The sequence below is a fragment of the Balaenoptera musculus genome, chromosome 2, assembly GCF_009873245.2.
Source record: "Balaenoptera musculus isolate JJ_BM4_2016_0621 chromosome 2, mBalMus1.pri.v3, whole genome shotgun sequence".
Classification (NCBI taxonomy): domain Eukaryota; kingdom Metazoa; phylum Chordata; class Mammalia; order Artiodactyla; family Balaenopteridae; genus Balaenoptera; species Balaenoptera musculus.
In genome coordinates, this window is record NC_045786.1 from 720,148 (window position 1) to 744,703 (window position 24,556).

Sequence of the window (24,556 nt, forward strand, 5' to 3'; positions counted from 1 at the left end):
TAAAAAGAAGGAATACTGAAGACTTTTTAAAGACATACAAAAGCTGAAGGAATTCATCACCAGCAGACTTGCATTACCAAAAATGTTATAAGAAGTTCTTTCAGACCAGAGGAATGACTGCAGGTGGGAACACGAACCTATAAAGAGGAACAAAGAGCACCAGAAATGGCCGTCATCTCTGTATCTAGGGTAACTATCTTGCACACAGTAAGAATAACAGGGAATGCTAATGAATATATTTCATAATAAAGTGAATACTATAGTTGATAGGCATTGTTAAAACACCAGCTATTATCTTCCCTACTTAGCTCTGTACTTGCATATCTGGATTCCAAAAAAAACACTTTAATTTACAGATATCAAGTTCATTATTTTTAACAGCTTTGCTTTATAAATAGTTTTGGTTAGCAACATTTTTATTTTGGACAACTAAAAGTAACTTTGTATTCCATTTTCCTGTTTTAACTGCAGCGACTTTATTCTTCACTATACAGACCTTCTTTCAGGAGGCAGTACCTAAATGAAAATTGTGTTTCCATATGCCACCGATCACAGCTGATGGGTTTACCTGTCGCTTAGAGGAATCTGCAGGAAATTGAACACTGGGCTTTGTAACTCATCGGGCTCCCAAGCTCTCCCTGCCTTAGACCCCCTGGAGTCAATTCTATGCTCTAAATATCTGTCAGGTCCTTAGAATTAAGTGTCTGACTCATAAGGATGAGTAACACTGATTTATTCTTCCAGAAGGAAGCTTAACTTTGCCATTTATTATGCTTTAATGAAGTCTCATCCATTCCGCATGCCCAGGCAGTGAGTAATTTCTGGTAAGTGAATGTTTTGGAAAGCTGAAAAATTACAACACATCTTTCTATTTTATTGCCTTTTAAAAATCTACCAAATTTTCCCTGACTTCCTAAATTATAATACCATGTTCTAGAGATGATGTCACCTCACTTTTATCAAAAATGAGCCACTGAATGACAACTCAGAGAGGATGATTTGCCTTTAATGTGGCAATGCGATGCCTAGGAGTGGTTTTTATTTATTGATGACTCTCTTTGCTTTCCCCGGAAACAAAGTCTCCGTAGAGACCAACGTCCCTTCCGTAGTGCCCCCTAAATGGCCCGTGCTCCTCCCCCACTGCAGCAAGCTTTAGAGTCTGTTACATCTACGCAGGCCTCTTGTGACTCTATCATTACCTTTTTCTCACCATGTGGTTTCTTTTATACTTTGTTATTTTTCCTGGACTGTAAGATTTGGACAATAAGACTGGATTTTGTAGACATTATTGAGTAATAATGATTATTTTTTTTGTATATGGCGACTGACCAATTCAAAGTTTTAAAGACTGGGTGTATTCCAATACAGTAAGTAGTGCATTCTATTACCCTACTTATAATGGGAAAAAATGTATCTGTAATATTTCTGTACACAAAAAGGAATGAAAGGTAATGCAGCCAATTAAGAGTAATTATCCCTAAAGATACATGAACACACAATTCACAGAAGAAATAAAAAGTCATTAAGCATATGAAACGATGCTCATCTTCACTAATAAAGCAACAAGGATAGGGACTTCTATTTTAAAATTTAGATTCAAAACCCAGTTATGTATTATCCAAAATTCTTTTCTGTTTAATTTCAAAAGTTTTTATCAAGTCACTTTGTAAAAGGTAAAAATTAAAGTCAGAGTAATAAACTATCACATCTTATTAAAGACAATATCATAAATCGGTTATAAAGATAAGTTATTCCTTCCAACCTCATGTATGGATTGTTTTTTTTAACTTTTCATGTGTGTGTGTGTCCATCTGCCCCTGAGGCTGTAAATGCTTTTTCTCTATCCCATGATTATGGTTCAATTTTTACACTTCCATCTTTAATCTACTTGGAATTCATTCTAGTAGAGGTCTTTCTTATTTCTCCCCAAATAATTAACCAGCTGTCCCAACACCTCATACTGAATTTACATCCAATCCCACCCATCCCCCACTTCCTTGTCTCCATCCTCACATCCTTTGTTAGGACCACAGTCACGCTGCACCCAAATTATTTCTACAGGCTCCCAGCTGGCCTTCCCACCCGGGGAACTGCTGTGCGTACCACACACAGAGTGATGGCATCGCTTGCTTATTTAAATCCTTCCAATGACTTTCTACTGCTCTCAGGATGGAATTCAAACCTTTTCATATGCTCGCAATTAGAGTGGCCATATAATTTATCATCTAAATAAGGAAACCACTGAAATTAAGAGGGAGGCTATTAATATTCACAACACTGGAACTACAGGCGAACACCAGGCTGCCCTGGGTAAACCGGGAGGTCGGCCCCAACTCACAGCTCTACTGTCCAGCTCCCGCCCCTCCCTCTTTCACAAGCTGTTGCTCAGCCATACGAAGTCTACTTTACGCCCTCAAATGTGACAAGTTATTTCCTTTGTAGGACTTCATACCGGAAACCTTCATTTCTCACCTCCCCCCCCGACTCATCCCTCACTCCTCTGCCCCTCCGGTCACCTCACACCAGCCTTCAGGCGTCACCTGGCACAGACCATCTCCTCTGCAGTCCCCTTCAACCCGCCCGCACCCAGCCTCAGCACCGGCTCCACTCCTATGTGTTCCACACTACTTCTGGGCGTTCCCTCTTTTTACCCACTATTTCTATCACCTTCATTAATCTTCATGTATCTTCATACATCTTCCACAAGTTCTAGGTATAGGGATTGGCAGAGTAGGTGCTGAATTCACGCAGGAATGAATGAATGAAGATCCAACTCTGGTGACACGTACCAATTACCAAAGAAAGTTTTAATGCTTTTCAAAACGAGCTGTCTATAGAAAGCATGTATTATCATTTCATAGTTGGCTACACACTTGGTTGTGTATACCTATGTGTGTTTTTAAAAAATCATTATTAGTTTGGAGGCCCATTTCAGGTTTCCTTTCAGTATTGTGAATTAAATATTTTAAATGGAAGAGCAATCTTCAAAAAGTAAATAATTAGTTCCCTTATCCACTAAAATTTAAAGGCAATATTCAAGTTAACCCCTTGGAATTACATTTTTCATATTTTAACTGTCAGTTCAACGAACAATTCATGTACACATGTTATTTTCTACTGTGCCTCGCTTCTGCTCTTAAAAAAAAAGAAAAAAAAGCAAATGTTTTCATTTATTCCCAAGACAAAAAGGAGTATTTGATCATATTCTGAAATAGCTTAAAACTTATTTGGGGACTGCACTTCTTAAAGTAATTACCTTCAAAAGTGAGATTCAAAGTGATGGTGGTTAACATAAATGATTTCAAGGAAAGCAATGTTAAATGTTAGGTCAAATTGGGAAGAAAAGTATTTTCTTCCCAAGACTGGTGAACTAGAAATTGCCACTGTCAACTGTACAGTCGAGTGCCTGCAATGTCACCCACTTTCTACACGTTATTTCCTGAACATACACCTTTCATGCTGACTTCTCACCATTCCTTAGTCACACTGCTACGTAAATGTGAAAACAGACAAAATCGTTCATCTGAGGTATTTCTGCCATAACAAAGTTTAAGTACTCAATTAAAAGGTGCATCCTATGGTGCTGCGTGATGCCATCGTAAAGGGAAGAAAACCCACATTTCTCTTCCTTCTGGAGGAGTTTTTCCTTCCTTGCTGTGTTTCTCTCCCGTGTGCTTCCTTTACTGCTCACACAAAACAAAATTCTGACCACCAAACGCGTGAGGGGTTTTCTCAACACCAAGCAATTCTCTGTGACACCACCTGGGCGTCCGACAGTTCAACCCAATTCTGAGGTCATCCTCCCGGAGAGAGCGTCAGCTCCCACAGGTTGAGGGCTCAGTCCTTTAAGACTGCACCCCCCCCCCCGCCCCCAGACACACTTCAGACACCAGTCACCACTCCAGGCTGCCACCTGTACTTCTGACCAGCCAGCTGCAGATGTGAGGTTCCAACAACCCCCTGCTTGGGTTCAATTAATTTGCTAGAGTAGCTCACGGGATTCAGGGAAACACTTACAGGTACCAGTTTATTAAAGGATATGATGAAGGACACAGATGAACAGTCAGATGGAGAGATACACAGGGTAAGGTCTGGAGGGTAGGAGCGTCTGTCCCCGTGGAGGTGGGTGCATCAACCTCCTGGTACATGGATGTGTCCCCGAGCCTAGAAGCTCTCTGAACGCCACACTTTGGGGATTTTAGGGAGGCTTCCTCACGTGGGCGTAATCCATTCTTAACTCCATTTCCAGCCCCTCTCCCCTCTCTGGAGGATGGCGGCAGGGGTGGGGTGAGGCTGAAAATTCCAAGCTTCTAATCCTGGTGTGGTCTTGCTGGTGACCAGCCCCCAGCCAGGAGCCCACTCAGAGTCACCTCATTAGAACAAAAGATGCTCCCGGAGCTCTTACCACTTAAAAATTGACAAGGGCTGGAGGTGACCTGTGTCAGGCACAGGGTCAAAGATAAATAAATACAAGTACAACAGATGCTCCCAGTGTTTTATCACTTAGGAAATTAACTAGGGTTTAATAGGCTTTGGGCCAGGAACCTGGGGCAGACACCAAAATGTACATACCTTCTCTTATCGCATAACCACCTAAGATCACACCCCCCTCTCCCGCCAAATACCAGTTTCCATCCAGTATAACCTCTTTATTATTAGCTATTCCATTTCAAACACTCTTGAACGGAATACCAAAATCAGATTTTTTGTTTCTGGGGGGTCAGAAACATTCCTCTGTAATCTGTAAAACTCAAACCAAGATAACGCTCTCAAAAAGGAGCTTACCAAGCGCCTCATGGGTACCCTTGCCATGCTCTGATTAACATCAACTTCCCAAGTGCAGTATAAGGAAAGTGAAGAAATTTTCAGAGCATTCACGAATCTCCTCCAAGCTGCTCACTTTCTGTGCACTCTGTCTTCAGAGTCAAGCGACCTTTCTGCACTAACCAGATCCTTATTCTTCTAGAACTAAAGTGTCATCAATTTCCTCTGCGCCAGTCAATTCCTCTCATATTACTAATCATAGCTCATTTACCCTTTGCAGAAATACATTCATGTGCTTTATATTTACTTACATGTTCTCTATCTTTTATTTAATACTTTTTTGAATATCAGTTTAAGACCATATATAGCACAGTTCCAAAGGAGATTTTTCAAAAAAGGTAGAAATAAATCATCAGTTTTTGCATCTAGATGGACATTTTCATTCAACAGTCTATATATGCTTAACAGAAATCATGACATAACTGATCATTTTGATTACATAATTACTGATCTACAGGTAATTCTGAGTCCTGGACAGTATTTCACATACAAGTGTGGTAGTATCAAGTACAAAATGTATGGGTTATAGGATTTAATACATTAATGACCTTAGAATTAACAGGAAAATTTCCAAATCACATCGTTGACTAATCACACCTGGAGGAAAAATAAGTGATAAACTTGTAAGAAAAACAGAGACTCGAAATGGATCTGCCAATATTTTACTGGTATTTACACTGGAAAAATGCTTTGCTCTGTAAAATGGTACGATGCATTAAAACACAAATTGGCAGAAGAGGGGGCAGGAAATGGGGAGAAGAAGAGGAATGCTGAGACAGTCCCATAGAAAAATAGATACTGTTGTCAAATACACTGGCACACCATTGACTACCCAAGCAAAATGAACCCAAACAAAATCGCTGATAGGTTCTGTATCCTGTACTCTTGACTTCATTTAAAAGAAAAACGACCTTGAAGCTCCCATTATATTTGCCAACTTAAATCCTGAGCTTCCCAATTTAAGTATTTTATAGATTGTCACAACATTATCATCAAAAGCGCAACTCTTTTTCCTTAATGGGATTTAGGCGATTAAAATACTGGGCACTGTTTGAAAATACATTTACTTGAAAATTGATGCTCGAAACAAAATTCATCTGAAGTCCCAGCAAGTGGCCCTTTTCGGATATATTTATTACAGGTGTCACACGCCCTCACCTTCACATTGGGTTTTGACAGTAGTTTCAACAGCTCTCGTATCTCACTGTTCAATGGCTTGTCCTGAAGCTCCTCCGCCAGCTGCATGGAAGACCCCAGTGACATGAAGATCAGTTAGTAAGAGCAAGGGGAGCTCCACGTGTGACAACTGAGAACCTCTCTTGCTACTTTTTCAGTGATTAAGCACAAGTCAGCAGGAAAGAAAACAGACTATCAATCACTGTTCTTCTTTGGAGGCTCTTAGTAGCCCTGATCCCAGCCCACGCTCTCCGCTGAGTACAACTCAAGAAATCATATCAGCTAGATCACCTTCTGATTTATTTCACAGGGGGCAAATCCCAGCACTTCATCTACGAAATGGTCTTTTGCATGCAGACAAAGGACCACTTGTAAAAAGGACTGGGTCAAGCTTTGACATTGTAAAAAAGAAAAAAGAAAAAAAAACAGAAAAAAGAACTTCTGAATGAGGTGGTGAAATCCACAGGGTTTCTAAAAACCCACAGTAGCTTGCTGTTTAGAGCTGGGGTAAAAAGAACTAGAATGCCTCTAAAAGAGCAAATGATCTGAAACTTTTATTATGTTTACCTACACAGTCTGTTAAATATAAAATAGGTTAATCATAAAGTGACTTATAATAGGTTGACAAGTATGCTGCTACCTCAGATGCTGACTGTTCTCTACCACCAGGATTATAGATTCCCACTGCCGGTTCCAGCTGAAGCCGAAGAAGAAAGGGGTGGAGCTTGGAACCTGCCTTGTGTTCTGCATTAAGAGGCCTCTATCAAAATCTCTACTCAATCTTAGGCTATAAGAAGGATCATATCATTTTCGTAAGAAAAGCAAGATTCAAATAGAAAAAAAGATTAGAATTATGAAAAAAATGCAGCACGCAATGCAAAATATGTACATATACTTTCATTTAAAAACCCTTCTCAAGACACTGCATGAAAGTTCCATTTGTCCCTATAGTTTCTAACGAACTAAAAATAATTGCTCTTCTCTCTGGAAAGGACTTTTCTCTAAACGAGGGGTGTAATATAAATTATACACAAAAAATAAAATCAGATAAAATTGACATATTCACTGATTACATTTCAAAAAGTGCTTTTCCTTTTTCAAGGTAACATTTTTTTACAGAATTTTTAACTTACAAAATGACACAAAAGGCTCTCTGCACTCTTGAATCAAACATTTAAATACACTGCTCTGATGAATTACAAAATGCTAAGTTTATATTGACATAAAAATCTCTAATTAAAAAAAAATGCAATATTGTTGTAACATGACTGGGCCTTAATTACATTGGTTTATAAATAAATATTTCCCTAAACCCTCAACAATAAATGTTTTAAAACTGGTTTTCAAGGCTCTCTCAAGTGTCAAGTGTTTTGGTTCTGCAACAGAGGTAAGCTTCTTCACAAAACATGTATATTGCAACACCCTTGTAATTTGTAATCTCTGTAGAAATGGAAGGAAAAAATGGGGACTAAACAGGTAACACACAACTTGGAGATTCATTACACATGCTTTATTTTCTAAACTAGAATACACGGTATTATCAAAGAAAATCAACCTTTGAAGATGGTCAATTTTTTTCATTATACCTACAGCCCTAATATCTTACTAAACGGAACTATAGTTTGTTTTATTGTAATGACGTAAAAGATTAAAAAACAACAGATAGGCTGTAGGGTGTCACTAAAACCAGCCTCCACGCCACATGTATTTCTTGCCCAGCTTAGCGTCCCCTGTAGTTCATCCAGGTCTGTGCTCAGTTCATCTGAGTCCAGAAGTTAACAGTAAGAAACAGCAAGTTAGTTCCCTGACCCAGATTTAAAATAAAATTATAGCTACAGGAAATTAACTACTCCATCAATGCCAACTGCTGCTCAAATTTATTTTTCGGTTATGAAGGTAATTTGGAAAGGTCTAATATCCATAAATCACTACTATGCTTTACAATCCATTTTAAAAACAACCCTGACTTTTTACGTATTTCGTCCGCCTAATTCCTGCACTAGCGTCTGTCAGTTTCAGGACTGCCAGCGATACAGCCGTCTTGTCTCTGTTTCTCTGAAGCTTTTCTCTTGCCTGTGACTTTCTCGGACTCTAGCAGCTGATAGCATCTCTCCCCACAGAGGCACAGACTAAAATTTGTTTCGTAGTTACCAAGGCAGGACAACACGGTCATCTCCATGCAAAATCTTTAGGACAGGAAAGTGAACGAAAATCAGTCTAGTGTCAGCGTAAACTCAGTGGTGACAGGACTTTTGGAGATATTTGCAGCTTCTTTCGGTTTTCACTGCTAGGGTCACACGCCTCTGTCTGCACTAGGGTGAGTCCTGCCCCCAAGGGGCCGCGGAGGACGAGTCCCCCTGAGCTCAGAAAGGCACACTTACGTCACCAGCTAAGGCTGCTGCACCCTGGAGGATGGGCGTGGGATTCTGCTTCTCGTAGTAGTGAAGCTTCTCGTGAATCTGGAACGAAAGCAAATGAACATAAGCTCACCTGCTAGCAAGCAACCTGAGACATTCAACTACTTGGATCATCTCAACAGCAACTGATCTACTGAACATCCTAAACGTGTTTCTGTAAACCTACAGATGACAAACAGGCGCGCCTAATTCATCTATTACTGTGCTTCAGTGTTTGTAACATGAAGTCAAACTGGGGGGTGGGATCATCATTAAATAGAATCCACGCAAAAGCTAAACTCTGTTCCCCAAACAAACATTAGCTTTATAAAATCTTTAATTTCTAAAACATAATTGCTTCAATACTTCGAGCAGCAGTTGTAGGTTACATACCTGCTAAAAACATAAATTATGATTAAAGCAAAGCAAGAAGCTGGCAGCCATGTTCTGACAGCTTGGTGTGTAATAACCACCCAGAGCAAAGAACCAGGCGTCGTGCAGACCGAGGGCCAGCGCTCCCAGAAGACCTCACGGAGCACACAGCTCCCTTCACTTCTTCTCTCTTTTTTTTTCTTCCAAATAGTCAGCTCCCCACAACCCATTCAAATTTCTACAAAACAAAGCGATTGCTCATAACTAGAGACAGCTCTCGTAACTATTCAGCTTCAGTTTTTCATTCTGTAAAACCAGTAATATTCTATTAATACAAGATAATTTTGTCCGTTTCCCATCACCATGACCAAAGGAACACAAAAGCAAGAATACATTTTAATGCATTAGAAGACTAACTGAGTTCCTTTAAAAAACCTAGAATGATTGCTAAGAAATGAGGGGAGCTTTGACAAATTTGTAACTGTTGGCACCTAAGTTTAATCTATTTCAGCTCTTACACAGGGGCCCTTAAATTTTTTTTTTGAATTTTATATTTTTATACAGCAGGTTCTTATTAGTTATCTACTTTATACAAATTAGTATATATATATGTCAACACCAATCTCCCAATTCATCACACTACCACCCCCCGTCCCTGCTTTCCCCCCTTGGGGACCATATGTTTGTTTTTTACATCTGTGTGTCTCTCTCTGCCTTGCAAACCGGTTCATCTGCACCATTTTTCTACATTCCACATATATGCATTAATATACGATATTTGTTTTTCTCTTTCTTACTTCACTCTGTATGACAGTCTCTAGGTTCATCCACGTCTCTACAAATGACCCAATATCATTTCTTTTTATGGCTGAGTAATATTCCATTGTATAGATGTGCCACATGTTTTTGTTTTTTTTTTTAATTTATTTTTGGCTGTGTTGGGTCTTCGTTTCTGTGCGAGGGCTTTCTCTAGTTGCGGCAAGCGGGGGCCACTCTTCATCGCGGTGCGCGGGCCTCTCACTATCGCGGCCTCTCTCGTTGCGGAGCACAGGCTCCAGACGCGCAGGCTCAGTAATTGTGGCTCACGGGCCCAGTTGCTCCGCGGCATGTGGGATCTTCCCAGGCCAGGGCTCGAACCCGTGTCCCCTGCACTGGCAGATTCTCAACCACTGCGCCACCAGGGAAGCCCTGTGCCACATGTTCTTTATCCATTCGTCTGTCGATGGGCATGTAGGTTGCTTCCATGACCTGGCTGTTGTAAATAGTGCCGCAATGAACATGGGGGTCATGTGTCTTTTTTTTTTTTTTTAATTATTTATTTATTTATTTATTTATTTTTGGCTGTGTTGGGTTTTCGTTTCTGTGCGAGGGCTTTCTCCAGTTGCGGCAAGCGGGGACCACTCTTCATCACGGTGCACAGGTCTCTCACCATCGCGGCCTCTCCTGTTCCGGAGCACAGGCTCCAGACGCGCAGGCTCAGCAATTGTGGCACACGAGCTCCGTTGCTCCGCAGCATGTGGGATCTTCCCAGACCAGGGCTCGAACCCGTGTCCCCTGCAATGGCAGGCAGACTCTCAATCACTGCGCCACCAGGGAAGCCCCCGCATGTGTCTTTTTGAATTATGGTTTTCTCTGGGTATACACCCAGTAGTGGGATTGCTGGGTCATTTGGTAATTATATTTTTAGTTTTTTAAGGCACCTCCATACTGTTCTCCATAGTGGCTGTATCAATTTACATTCCCACCAACAGTGCAAGAGGGTTCCCTTTTCTCCACACCTTCTCCAGCATTTCTTGTTTGTAGATTTTCTGATGATGGCCATTCTAACTGGTGTGAGGTGATACCTCATTGTAGTTTTGATTTGCATTTCTCTAATGATTAGTGATGTTGAGCAGCTTTTCAGATGCCTCTTGGCCATCTGTATGTCTTCTTTGGAGATCTGGAGATTAATCCTTTGTCTGTTGATTCGTTTGCAAATATTTTCTCCCATTCTGAGAGCTGTCTTTTTGTCTTGTTTATAGTTTCCTTTGCTGTGCAAAAGCTTTTAAGTTTCATTAGGTCCCATTTGTTTATTTTTGTTTTTATTTCCATTACTCTAGGAGGGGGGTTAAAAAAGATCTTGCTGTGATTTATGTCAAAGAGTGTTCTTCCTGTGTTTTCCTCTAACAGTTTTATAGTGTCCGGTCTTACATTTAGGTCTTTAATCCATTTTGAGTTTATTTTTGTGTATGGTGTTAGGTAGTGTTCTAATTTCATTCTTTTACATGTAGCTGTCCAGTTTTCCCAGAACCACTTATTGAAGAGGCTGTCTCTTCTCCATCGTATATTCTTGCCTCCTTTATCAAAAATAAGGTGACCATATATGCGTGGGTTTATCTCCGGGCTCTCAATCTTGTTCCATTGATCTATATTTCTGTTTTTGTGCCAGTACCATATTGTCTTGATTACTGTAGATTTGTAGTATAGTCTGAAGTCAGGGAGTCTGATTCCCTGCATCTACTGAGATGATTATATCGTTTTTATTCTTCAATTTGTTAATATGGTGTATCACATTGATTGATTTGCATATACTGAAGAATCCTTGCATCCCTGGGATAAATTCCACTTGATTGTGTATGATGCTTTTAATGCATTGTGGGATTCTGTTCATTAGTATTTTGTTGAGGATTTTTGCATCTATATTCATCAGTGATAATGGTCTGTAATTTTCTTTTTTTGTAGTATTTTTGTCTGGTTTTGGTATCAGGGTGATGGTGGCCTCATAGAATGAATTTGGGAGTGTTCCTTCCTCTGCAATTTTTTGGAAGAGTTTGAGAAGGATGGGTGTTAGCTCTTCTAATATATGCTGTCTTGTGGACAGCATATATATGGGTCTTGCTTTTGTATCCATTCAGCGAGCCTGTGTCTCTTGGTTGGAGCACTTAATCCATTCACATTTAAGGTAATTATTAATATGTATGTTCCTATTACCATTTTCTTAATTGTTTTGGGTTTGTTTTTGTAGGTCCTTTTCTTCTCTTGTGGTTCCCACTTAAAGAAGTTCCTTTAGCATTTCTTTAGAGCTGGTTTGGTGGTGCTGAATTCTCTTAGCTTTTGCTTGTCTGTAAAGCTTCTGATTTCTCTATTGAATCTGAATGAGATCCTTGCCGGGTAGAGTAATCTTGGTTGTAGGTTCTTCCCTTTCATCACTTTAGATATATCCTGCCACTCCCTTCTGGCTTGTAGAGTTTCTGCTGACAAATCAGCTGTTAACCTTATGGGAGTTCCCTTGTATGTTGTTTGTCATTTTTCCCTTATTGCCTTTAATAATTTTTCTTTGTCTTTGATTTTTGCCAATTTGATTACTATGTGTCTCGGCGTGTTTCTCCTTGGGTTTATCCTGCCTGTGACTCTCTGCACTTCCTGGACTTGGGTGGCTCTTTCCTTTCCCATGTTAGGGAACTTTTCCACTAAAATCTCTTCAAATATTTTCTCGGGTCCTTTCTCTCTCTCTTCTCTTTCTGGGACCCCTATAATAAGAATGTTGGTGCATTTAATGTTGTCCCAGAGGTCTCTTAGGTTGTCTGCATTTCCTTCCATTCTTTTTTCTTTATTCTGTTCCATGGCAGTGAATTCCACCATTCTGTCTTCCTGGTCACTTATCTGTTTTTCTGCCTCAGTTATTCTGCTATTGATTCCTTCTAATGTATTTTTCATTTCAGATATTGTATTATATTCATCTCTGCTTGTTTTTTCTTTAATTCTTCTAGCTGTTTGTTCCTTAATTCTTCTAGGTCTTTGTTAAACATTTCTTGTATCTTCTCGATCTTTGCCTCCATTCTGTTTCTGAGGTCCTGGCTCATCTTCTCTATCATTATTCTGAATTCATTTTCTGGAAGGTTGCCTATCTCCACTTCATTTAGTTGTTTCTCTGGGGTTTTATCTTGTTCCTTCATCTGGTACTTAGTCCTTTGTCTTTTCATTTTGTCTATCTTTCTGTGAATGTGGTTTTCGTTCCACAGGCTGCAGGATTGTAGTTCTTCTTGCTTCTGCTGTCTGCCCTCTGGTGGATGAGGCTATCTAAGAGGCTTGTGCAGGTTTCCTGATGGGAGGGACTGGTGGTGGGTAGAGCTGGGTGTTGCTCTGGTGGGCAGAGTTCAGTAAAACTTTAATCCGATTGACTGCTGATGGGTGGGGCTGGGTTCCCTCCCTGTTGGTTGTTTGGCCTGAGGCGACCCAGCACTGGAGGCTACAGGCTCTTTGGTGGGGCTAATGGCAGACACTGGGAGGTCCCACTCCAAGAGGTACTTCCCAGAACTTCCGCTGCCAGTGTCCTTGTCCCCATGGTGAGCCACAGCCATCCCCCGCCTCTGCAGGAGACCCTCCAACACCAGCAGGTAGGTCTGGTTCAGTCTCCTACGGGGTCACTGCTCCTTCCCCTGGGTCCCGATGTGCACACTACTTTGTGTGTGCCCTCCAAGAGTGGAGTCTCTGTTTCCCCCAGTCCTGTTGAAGTCCTGCAATCAAATCCCGCTAGACTTCAAAGTCTGATTCTCTAGGAATTCCTCCTCCCGCTGCCAGACCCCCAGGTTGGGAAGCCTGACGTGGGGCTCAGAACCTTCACTCCAGTGGGTGGACTTCTGTGGTATAAGTGTTCTCCAGTCTGAGTCACCCACCCAGTGGTTATGGGGTTTGACTTTATTGTGATTGCGCCCCTCCTACCACCTCATTGTGGCTTCTCCCTTGTCTTTGGATGTGGGCATCTTTTTTGGTGAGTGCGGTGTCCTCCTTTCGATGATTGTTCAGCAGGTAGTTGTGATTCTGGTGTTCTCTCAAGAGAGAGTGAGAGCACGTCCTTCTACTCCGCCACCTTGAACCAATCTCGGTGCCCTTAAATTTTTATGCTTGAAAACTTACTTTAGCCTCTTCTTATTTCCAGTTGAGGAGATTGCCCCCCACTATATATGAAAAACAGTTGTACCTCATGGTTTCCTGTTTTTAATAGGTATCAAGTAAAATACTCTTTAATTATGCTCAAAGCTAACCAAACTCTCTTGTAAAAAGTCTGGAAGATAGATTTTATTTTGATTAGGCAGATGCTATTGCTAAGAGAGGATTCTATTACCTTTTTGGCAACCTGGTACCTAACGCAAAGCATCAGGGAAAGAGTTTTGACACTTATGATATTACCAGAATGATCAGGGCAACATTTTTACTTAATATCTTGGAAGCTTTCAACATTTATCATATTATGGAAATAAACAATTTTTACAGAATACAAGCCATAAAACAAGTAACAGTTGATTTGAAGAAACTAACAAAATATAATCTAAAATGAAACCAACTGTCCTAAAAGCTAAATTAATTTTGCTTAAATAATTATCAAGAATTAGGTCACCTGAACATATACTATCATAGAATACTAAACTTACCCGCTCATAAAAGTTATCTAACTTTATTGCAACTACCTGTTTAAGTGTCTGCCTTCCTGCAACAATAAGCCCCGAAGCTCATGTGCCTGTATTACCTCAGTTATCAGGACTCTTAATAACATGGTCTTCAATGAGTTTAGTATTTTAATTCCGTGACCCTCACAAGAACACTAAAAGGTAGATACCACTGTCAGTTGTCTCAGTTTTACAGATAAACAGGTACACAGTTAAATAACTGGCTATGGTCCCACAAATGGCAGAGCTGGGATTTAAAACTCAGGCCATCTGGCTTAGCTTCAGGGCACTTAATCACCCCACTGGCCTCTCAGATCTCGTCTGTGTTCTTCACTGACCTCATTCACTGCTGAATGAATATGACAGAAAGGAGGCTGGATAGAGAGGTGACAAATCACAACGGCTGTTGCCAATGACAACAGGATGATTGACGGTTCCCGTCCACCCCTCCCCCTTGCTTTTTCCCTTCCTATGGTTTCTAATTTTTCTAGATTTATCAAACTACTATAATTATAACCTAAAACTACATGCCCCAAATAAATACGTTATTTCTCCACACTTAATTTGCTTCTTCTGAGGGTCTTTTAAAAACAGCTTCCTCTTTCTCCATCATCCTTCCAAGACCCTCACTCAAGGATACAAGAGCCCACCCTCCCCTGCCCGTCCCTGGACTTTGTACTAAATCAAGAATATTTTAAATGTTCTCCTAGAACTTCCAGATGCTGGCAACCCTTTGTCCAGATGTGTTTTTACTTCAGTACATAATTTTAAATTTTAAAATTTAAGTTGGTTAGCAAAGTAAAAATTACTCTAAATAATTTTGAACTGTTCACCGTTTCCAAACACCTTGAAATTCTGCTTTTTACTAGTATTTATAATACTAGGAACAAAAATTTAAAACCAAACGGACGTAAAAACTCTAATATAAAAACAGGTAACATGTACAGCCGTGACCCCAAGGTTGCCCAACAGCACGTTCTGATGCTGGACCCATCCTCTGCTCGTTCGCTGTGCTGAGTCACCAGCTGCGTGGCTCCTGGACTGAGCGTTTGGACTGTGGCTAGTGGGCCTGAGGGACTGAATTCGTGATTTTAATTGATTTAAATTTAAACATCCGTGTGTGGCTAGTGCCTTCTCTATTGGATGACATGGCATCACTTCATGTTATCCACTATGTAATTTCCCTTTACACCCCAGAAAAGTTCACTCTGATATACAGTTTGGCAAGTCTCCCTGAGGGGTAACATTCCGGAATCCAATAGACAAATATATAACCAAAGTCGTGGCTTTAGCAGTAAGGCAAACAGCGTCCCTTACTAAATATTATGGATCGCCAAATGTGCAAAACCTCATTTATTTTAAATAAACATTTCCCTTTGCAGATTCGACCGCATAATAAAAGTGTACTTCATTTTTCTCCCTTGAAGAACAAGGAGAGAGCAAAACTGGAAGGAACTGAGGAGAGAAAGGACCTAGGCGTTAAAAAAAAAAAAAAAAGAGTCTGGGGAGAAGGGGAGACTCTGGTTCCATTAATTTCACATGATAGAAAAATATGCAATTATTCAAAAACAAGATCCTAAAAAAGAATGGCATGTGCTGAAATATTTAAAATACACTATTAAGAAAAAAAGGACAACTCAAAATGTATATATGTTTATGGTCTATTAAAATAGTGTCCATAAGGGTTTGTTTTCTGTAATTACATTTCTAATCAGAAGAAGTCAGTTAAAATAAAAATCATTTGTATATGTAACCAAGGCTTATAGGAAAGCTATAGGTACCTTCATTTACATTCACATCTTGAAAATAGATGTTCAATTTCTGTAAGGAAATCTGGTGCCAGCAATCTAATTTTGGTACACGTACAGTAGAAATTGCCTTAAATGAAGCTTCAATAACAAAAGTATAAATAAAGCTTGACCAATCTCAATGCAATCATTTGTTTTAAACCTCTCAATGATGTGTAGAGGTAAACTGAAAACCACAATCAAGGTTACCTGAATGATATTAAATAAACCAAAGCTGTAAAATCCTTTTGCCTTCTATTATGAGTATTAAAGAGCACGGTGGTTTGAACCTCTGCTGTGTTAATCCTGGTACCCAATCCAGAAATGCACATGTGTGCACACAGACACTACACACACACACACACACACACCACTACCTCCCTCCTTTATTTAAAAACACGGAGAGGAGGGAATTAGGTATTAAAAGAAGATCCATGCATCACAATGACAACCTAGAAGAGCTGAAAATTACACACTATATTGTGTAAAGATTAAAAAAGTGAAAGTACTCTAATGGCTGGGACCCTCTTTTAAAAATAATAATTTAATCTTTCTCCAAAAGGAAAAAAAAACAAACAAAAAAACTTTAGCTCAAGAGAAAAAAAGGGACAAGAAAGAGAAGGGTAAATTTAAAACTGAAAAACAAGAAAACAACAAAGATCAGAGGCAGTAGTGCTAACTGTATGTCCTCCTCTCCATTTTCTACGACTCATCTCCCTCTTTGGGCTAATATTCTTGGCTGACACCTCCAGAAAAAAATTTTATAAAACTGATGAGAGCTGACATTCTTGTTTTGTTCCCGTCTTTAAGGTGATAAATTCTGGTTTCACATCGCCACAGATAAATATTATCTCGTGAAATCAGGACCCACGCATCCTAAATTTATCAAGAGTATTTTTAAAGAATGAATGCATATACCCTGAGAAAACCATAATTCAAAAAGAGTCATGTACCAAAATGTTCATGGCACCTCTATTTACAATAGCCAGGACATGGAAGCAACCTAAGTGTCCATCATCGGATGAATGGATAAAGAAGATGCGGCACATATATACAATGGAATATTACTCAGCCATAAAAAGAAATTAAATGGAGGTATTTGTAATGAGGTGGATGGAGTTAGAGTCTGTCATACAGAGTGAAGTAAGTCAGAAAGAGAAAAACAAATACAGTATGCTAACACATATATATGGAATCTAAGGAAAAAAAAAAAAAAAGGACATGAAGAACCTAGTGGCAAGATGCGAATAAAGACACAGACCTACTAAAGAATGGACTTGAGGATATGGGGAGGGGGAGGGGTGAGATGTGACAGGGTGAGAGAGTGTCATGGACATATATACACTACCAAATGTAAAATAGATAGCTAGTGGGAAGCAGCTGCATAGCACAGGGAGATCAGCTCGGTGCTTTGTGACCACCTAGAGGGGTGGGATAGGGAGGGTGGGAGGGAGGGAGATGCAAGAGGGAAGAGATATGGGAACATATGTATATGTATAACTGATTCACTTTGTTATAAAGCAGAAACTAACACACCATTGTAAAGCAATTATACTTCAATAAAGACGTTTAAAAAACAAAAAAAAAGAATGAATGCTCAATTTCACAAAATGTTTTTCAGCATATACATATTGTTTTTCCTATCTGACCCGTTAATATGAGTTCCCTTTATAAATTTCCAAATACTAATCCATCCAACCCACAATGAACTTCAAGTGTTACGATGTATTGTTCTTTTAATGTGCGGGGAATTCCACTGGCCAATACTTTATTTAGAATTTCTGCATCAATATTCATAATTAAGACTGACATTTCTTTTGGTCCTGCCTTTACTGGGTCTTGATATCAATGTTATACTCATTTCGTTATTTTAAAATTATGGAAGCTTTCTACCTTTTATATGCTCTGGGAACATCTAAATACCAGTGGAGTGATCTCTTCTTTAAATATTTGATGGTATTCCCCTGAGAAACCAGCTGTCTCTGATATATTTTGGTATTTTATTTCTTCTGGTTTGTTTACAGCAATTTCTCCAATTAGGTGTTTCTATCTCTCCTAGTATCAGCTGCAGAAAATACTATTTCCTAGAAAATTATCCATTTTTGTCTGGCTTTTAAAAAAAAGGTACCTGAAGCTACTTAAGCAAAATAGTCTCTTAGAAGTCTTTGAATTTACTCCATATTTTTTTCTTCGTGACCATCTCTTATTTGGTGTTTGTAACTTTATTTTCACCCCTCATCCCTACATTAGTTAACTAATACTGATTTTACCGTGTTTTCAAAGAAACGCCTTTTAGATTCATTAGTTTTTTTACCATTTTTGTTTTCTAATATTTTTCTGTTCTTATCTTACTTCATTCCTTCCTTCTTTACGTGACCCAGCCCCACACGTACATCATACAAACGACGGGGGACAAAAGAAAAGGTACACTATTCTAATCGGAGTTTTACCCATTCATAAAATATTAAATGAAATAAACACCCATCCCAGGAGAAAGATACTCAGAGGCAATTTGGAAACAAAATATGGCAAGAGTGTAAGTGCTTCTAACCTTTCTATTTAGAAAGGTAACGGGGGAAAGAGCTAAGAGGGCATAATCACACAAAGGGGAGATTCAGGAGATCTGTTTAAGTTAAAATATGACTTGTCCCTCTTCCATTCATTATTCATTAATCGAAGAGATGAGAAGGAAGACATGTTTGTCCATTTTCGCCGCTGCGCACTTTGGCGCTCACTTCGCAGAGCTCAGTACGGGGTGGCGCATCAGACCGCCTGCAGGGCTGGTGGCGTGAAGGTGACAGAGGACTCCTGTCCAGTCACTCCGTCCGCTAGGAAACTGGAAGTGAGAGCACGTGCTCGCCTCTCCCTCTTTTCATCTCTGCCCTCCTTTCAGGTGATGCTTCTGATGATAAGGATGCCAAAGGCGGTTTTCACGTGTGTTTTTTAAAAATTTTAGTCATTGTGTATAGCGCACCATTGTTTACTTCTAAATATTTTCCTTTTTTTTACTGAAGTGTAATTGATGTACAATATTATATAAGTTATAGGTACACAATACAGTGATTCACAATTTTTAAAGGTCATACTCCATTTAGTTATTATGAAATATTGGCTATATTCCCTGTGTTGTACAATATCCTTGTAGCTTATTTTATACCTAATAGTTTGTACCTCTTAACCCCTCCCCCTCCCCCCTTCCCTCTGCCCACTGGTAACCATTAGTTTGTTCTCTGTATCTGCGAGGCTGTTTCTTATTTGTTATATTCACTAGTTAGTTGTGTTTTTTAGATTCCACACACAAGTGATATCATACAGTTTTTGTCTTTCTCTGTCTGACTTATTTCACTCAGCATAATGCCCTCCAAGTCCATCCATGTTGATGCAAATGGCAAAAATTTCGTTCCTTTTTATGGCTGAGTAATATTCCACTGTGTATATGTAGCACATCTTCTTTATCCATTCCTCTGTCGATGGACAATTAGGTTGTTTCCATGTCTTGGCGACTGTGAACAGAATAGCACGTACTGTTTATGGATGTATATATGTTTAAAAATATGGAAGTGTGTATGGGAATATATCCAGCAGTTTCAGCATGGGCCTTTAGCCACGGCTCTTATGATTTATTTCATACAGTATCTGAAGCAACTATACGAGGTTAATATTGCTTTAATTTTAATGCTGGGTATGCAGCTTATTTATCATACTTTCTTATTTTTTATATGTCTGAAGTGTTTTAAAATGGAACATTAATAATGAAACCATTTTCAAAAATTTTAGATGTTAAAAATAAACAAATGGGACAAATATATATGTATATGTATAACTGAATCACTTTGCTGTACACCTGAAACATTGTAAATCAACTATACTTCAATTAAAAAAACAATACGTTCTATTATCATTTTAAATGTAAACAAGTGGCACTGTTTCTGTTACGACTGGAGTTTTCATTCAATACAATCTGCCCTATCTGTGTTGATACATGCGGATCCAGCTCATTCGTTCTGACAGCTGAACAATATTCCATCATATTAATCAACAGTAGTTTATAGATCCACTTTTCAATTGAGGAACACTGGCCGTTAACACATTTTGCTATTAAATATCCATTCACGTGACTCCTTCCTGCCCTGCCTGGGTGCCTGAAAGTGTGTGCGTGTTCCCCGTGGCCCCAGAACCCTTGCTAATACTTGGCACCAGCAGACATTTTGCCAGTGACACGGATGTGAAATGCAGTCTCCCTAAGGTTTCCCTGTACGTCTTCTTCAAACGCGTCTGTTCATGACAGTTCCTGAGGCGGACAGCTGCTCTCCGACACCAACCCTCTCCCTCCACGGGGACTCCCTGCAGCTGGACAGAGGCGGCGGGTCAAGGGCCGCACTTCCGAGGACGTGCACTCCTCCCTCGCCTTGCTATTGGTGGTGTCTGCTGACTGCAGGCTGAAGGGAAACTGTTTTCTCAAATGCTCGGTAATCTGGGGCATTATGTGAGGGAGTCCTGGGTGAGAGGTATACCTTTGCAGAAATACTTTTTTATTTGCTTCTGAGGGCACTAGCCCCTTGGCTAATTTCACAGCTCGGGACTCTTGGATTTTGCAGATAAAAAACTCAAACCCCAAGCCATGGACCAACAGATTCATGGTTACATATTCTTAGAGCAGACTTTCTTCTGTTCCTACCTAATCCCAGGATGAGGCCGACCAGATTCCTCACCATCTCCCTAGAAAGCGACTTGGTGTCTTCCACCCCTTCCCAGTCGCTAACAGAGTAACCCCAGGAGAGTAGCTGTCTTCTGTGTTTCCCAGCCGTCCGTGCAGCTGGAACGTCAGGACAGCGACCCGCAACCCCAGCTCTGGCCAACGGCTCCATCACAGACACAGCAGAAACTCAAGCAGTCAGCTACCTGCAGGGCATCTGGTTTCCACTTCACTTCTAAAACAAGTGATTTCCCTTTCTTTCTTACAAGCTCAGAAATGCATTTAAAAGAATGTTTGCAATTACTTACCCAGAACTTCTAAGAATTTCTTGTAGGAACTAGAAGGCTGAGTTGGTCAGTTAATGTAAATTAATTCTGGCCTCTAACAAGGTGGCATCCAGTTCCCTTGTGCAATACTATTGTAAAAGGAAAAGAAATCACTTTTTACTTCCAGGAGGAGAGTCTAAGGACCTTTATATTTGAATTTTCATGAGTAATTATGTTCATTTGGCTGGTGAGATCCATTTTGGCCAGTGTTTCTACCTGATTTTAATTTTTTTCTAAATTATAAAGAACAGTTCATCTAATTTGGAATTACTTTTTCATGGTTAAAGGAGAGATCCTTATAATGTCTTTGTCTCTAGATCCTCCTTCTCTATGGCGTGAGTTTATGGGTATACTTGTGCTTATAAGCACAGTCAAAAACAGAGCTTTGACGCTGTAACTTTACTCCAGGGATACAGCCAGAAGCAGGGTGGGGGGAGCCTTTTCACAGGAGACCACTGGGAGCCCCTGGTACTTTGCCTGCAAGTCAGGCCAGGGCGCTTGCAGCATTGCTACAAAGATTCTTATAACGGACATGGGATAAAGTGGTTATAAGCACCAAAAATAGTTTTTAGGCTTAAGATAAATTATAAAAAGCAACAAACCATCAACCTTTTGATTCTGGTTGACTATGTACTGATTCTACTTGAAATCACTTCCCAGAACTTTCTCCGCAGATCAGATTCCTTTAGTTCCCAGAACAATATTCTAGAGGGAGTCGCCACGGCATTAAAGTTTCTTTGGAATGTGTTAGTGAGTCAACAAAAATTGAACTTGAATTATTCACTCCAGAAGTATATAAACTGTCCGATATTTGTACATACCTCTTTCATTCCTGCCCTCATAGTGAAATGATCAGATTTGCCATTAAAAAAAAAAATTTGTATTTCAATACTAATTGAAAAGCTGGGAACTGCTAAATTTTTATCAGAGTGATGGTGGATGTTACCACGAATGGCAGATGGGGTGGTGTGAGATCACGGAATTCGGGCAGGTCTCTATGTACAAGTAGCAGTCCACTGTGTTCTAGGCTTGCTTGTATTGGGTTGGCCAAAAGTTTCGTTCGGCTTTTTCAGTAAGATGGCTCTAGTGGCACTTAGTTGTCTTTAACTTCATTTGAAACAATTTCGTTAGATTGTGTGTGACAGCTGCCGTATCAGAGTGCATTTAAAAAAAGACTTATCAAAATCGGTGAATTTTTGTGTAGCCATTTTAATATTGAAGATGGAAGAAAAAAAGCAACATTTTCAGCATGTTATGCTTTATTATTTCAAGAAAGGTAAAAATGCAACTGAAACGCAAAAAAAAAGATTTGTGCAGTGTATGGAGAAGGTGCTGTGACTGATCGAATGTGTCAAAAGTGCTTTGCGAAGTTTCGTGCTGGAGATTTCTCACTGGAAGATGCTCCACGGCCGGGTAGACCAGTTGAAGTTGATAGCGATCAATCGAAACAATAATTGCGGACAATCAACGTTATACCACGCGGGAGATAGCCGACATACTCAAAATATCCAAATCAAGCGTTGAAGATCATTTGCACCAGCTTGGTTATGTCAATCGCTTTGATGTTTGGGTTCCACTTAAGTTAAGCGAAGAAAACCTTCTCGACCATATTTCCGCATGCGATTCTCTACTGAAATGTAACGAAAACATTCCGTTTTTAAAACAAATTGTGATGGGCGATGAAAAGTGGATACTGTACAACAATGTGGAACGGAAGTGATCGTGGGGCAAGCGCAATGAACCACCACCAACCACACCAAAGGCCGGTCTTCATCCAAAGAATGTGATGTTGTGTATATGGTGGGATGGGAAGGGAGTCCTCTATTATGAGCTCCTTCCGGAAAACCAAACGATTAATTCCAACAAGTACCGCTCCCAGTTAGACCAACTGAAAGCCGCACTCGACGAAAAGCGTCCAGAATCAGCCAACAGTAAACGCATAATCTTCCATGTGGATAACGCAAGACCACACGTTTCTTTGATGACCAGGCAAAAACTGTTACAGCTTGGCTGGGAAGTTCTGATTCATCCGCCGTATTCACCAGACACTGCACCTTCAGATTTCCATTTATGCTGGCCTTTACAAAATTCTCTTAATGGAAAAAAATTCAATCCCCTGGAAGACTGTAAAAGGCACCTGGAACAGTTCTTTGCTCAAAAAGATAAAAAGTTTTGGGAAGATGGAATTATGAAGTTGCCTGAAAAATGGCAGAAGGTAGTGGAGCAAAAGGGTGAATATGTTGCTCAATAAAGTTCTTGGTGAAAATGAAAAACGCGTCTTTTATTTTTACTTAAAAACCGAAGGCACTTTTTGGCCAACCCAACAGTTTACATTTTAACAAGCAAGCACTGTAATTACAGCTTTAAAAGAAAGTCTTTTAGGAACAAAAGATGGCATCAGCTGTCTTTAAAAAGCGGCAGATTGCATGTCTAGGGTCCGCGTTATGGGGCGGATGGTTCTCGGCAGGTTGTCGCCTCCTGGAAGCCCTGTGCAAACTGTCTGCACGTATTTTTCTAGGAAACTAATCCAAAACTTTCACCAAAAACTCAAAGGGACCTATGATCCCAAGAAGGTTAAAAATTCTTATTTTAGGTTCCCAAATACAGATGGATGATTCATGCTAAGAGGCTTAGACCTCACCCTTCCCAAAAAGACATTAAAGAGGAAATCCAAGGCCGGATTTGTGCTTCCCTCCCTTTTCCTTGTAGAGATGGGGGGGGGGGCGGGGGGGGCGGGAGTTGTTCTGGAAACAGGAAACCAGTTAGGAGGGCACCGCTTTAGTGCTAAGAAATCCCAGCAGACCTGGCACTGCTCCGTGCAGGTTACTTTGTTGGTTCCTCGGGCCCAAAAGACTCCATCCCTTCCCAGTTGCCACCACTACTGCCCCTACCCCCAAGCCTGCTATAGGATGGGATAGACAGTCACCCCTCGGTAGCCACAGGGGATTGGTTCCAGGAGCCCCTGTGGGTACCAACGTCTGCAGATGCGCAAATCCCTTATATAAAGTGGGGGTGGAGCAGGGAATACAGCTGGCCCTCCCTATCCGCAAGCTCCCCATCCGTGGGTTCAATCAAAACTTCCCAGCTGTTGTATTTCTTGCTGCCCCCAAAGATAAGCGTACAGGTCCATGATGTTTTAGGGGTTTTACTGCTATTCACATGGGGGCAAAGGACAAGGGCAAAGAAAAATACACATGAAGAATTTATAACATTCTCACAGTTGTTAAAGACGGAGTATCAATTTAATTTATTAAGAGCCTTGGATTCAAATACATCTGAGTTTAAATCCCAGTTCTGCACCTTACTTGCCAGTTAGACAATTGACTTAACTTTTGCAATGGACTGAATGTTTATGTTTCTCCTCAAATTCATATGTTGAAACTTATTCCCCCAATGTGATGTTACCAGGAGGTGGGTCTTTGGGAGGTGATTAGGTCACCAGGGCAGAGACCTCCTGAATGAGGGTTAGTGCTCTTATTAAAGAGAACCCAGAGGCCCCTTTCCCCCTTCCACTATGTGAGGACACAGAACAGAAAGAGGGGTGTTTATGAAC

General features: G+C 40.3%; 1 protein-coding gene across 2 annotated transcripts in view; it reads right to left on the reverse strand.

Moving 5' to 3' along the window:
- Nucleotides 1-24,556, reverse strand: part of MPP7 (membrane palmitoylated protein 7) — a 262,627-nt gene that overhangs the window by 101,659 nt on the left and 136,412 nt on the right. For both annotated transcript variants that reach the window (XM_036841370.1, XM_036841369.1), the window contains 2 exons: nt 8,382-8,459; nt 5,983-6,063 (listed from right to left, as the gene is read on the reverse strand). In XM_036841370.1, coding sequence (XP_036697265.1) covers nt 5,983-6,063; nt 8,382-8,459 — 159 coding nt within the window. The remainder of the gene's footprint in view (nt 1-5,982; nt 6,064-8,381; nt 8,460-24,556) is intronic.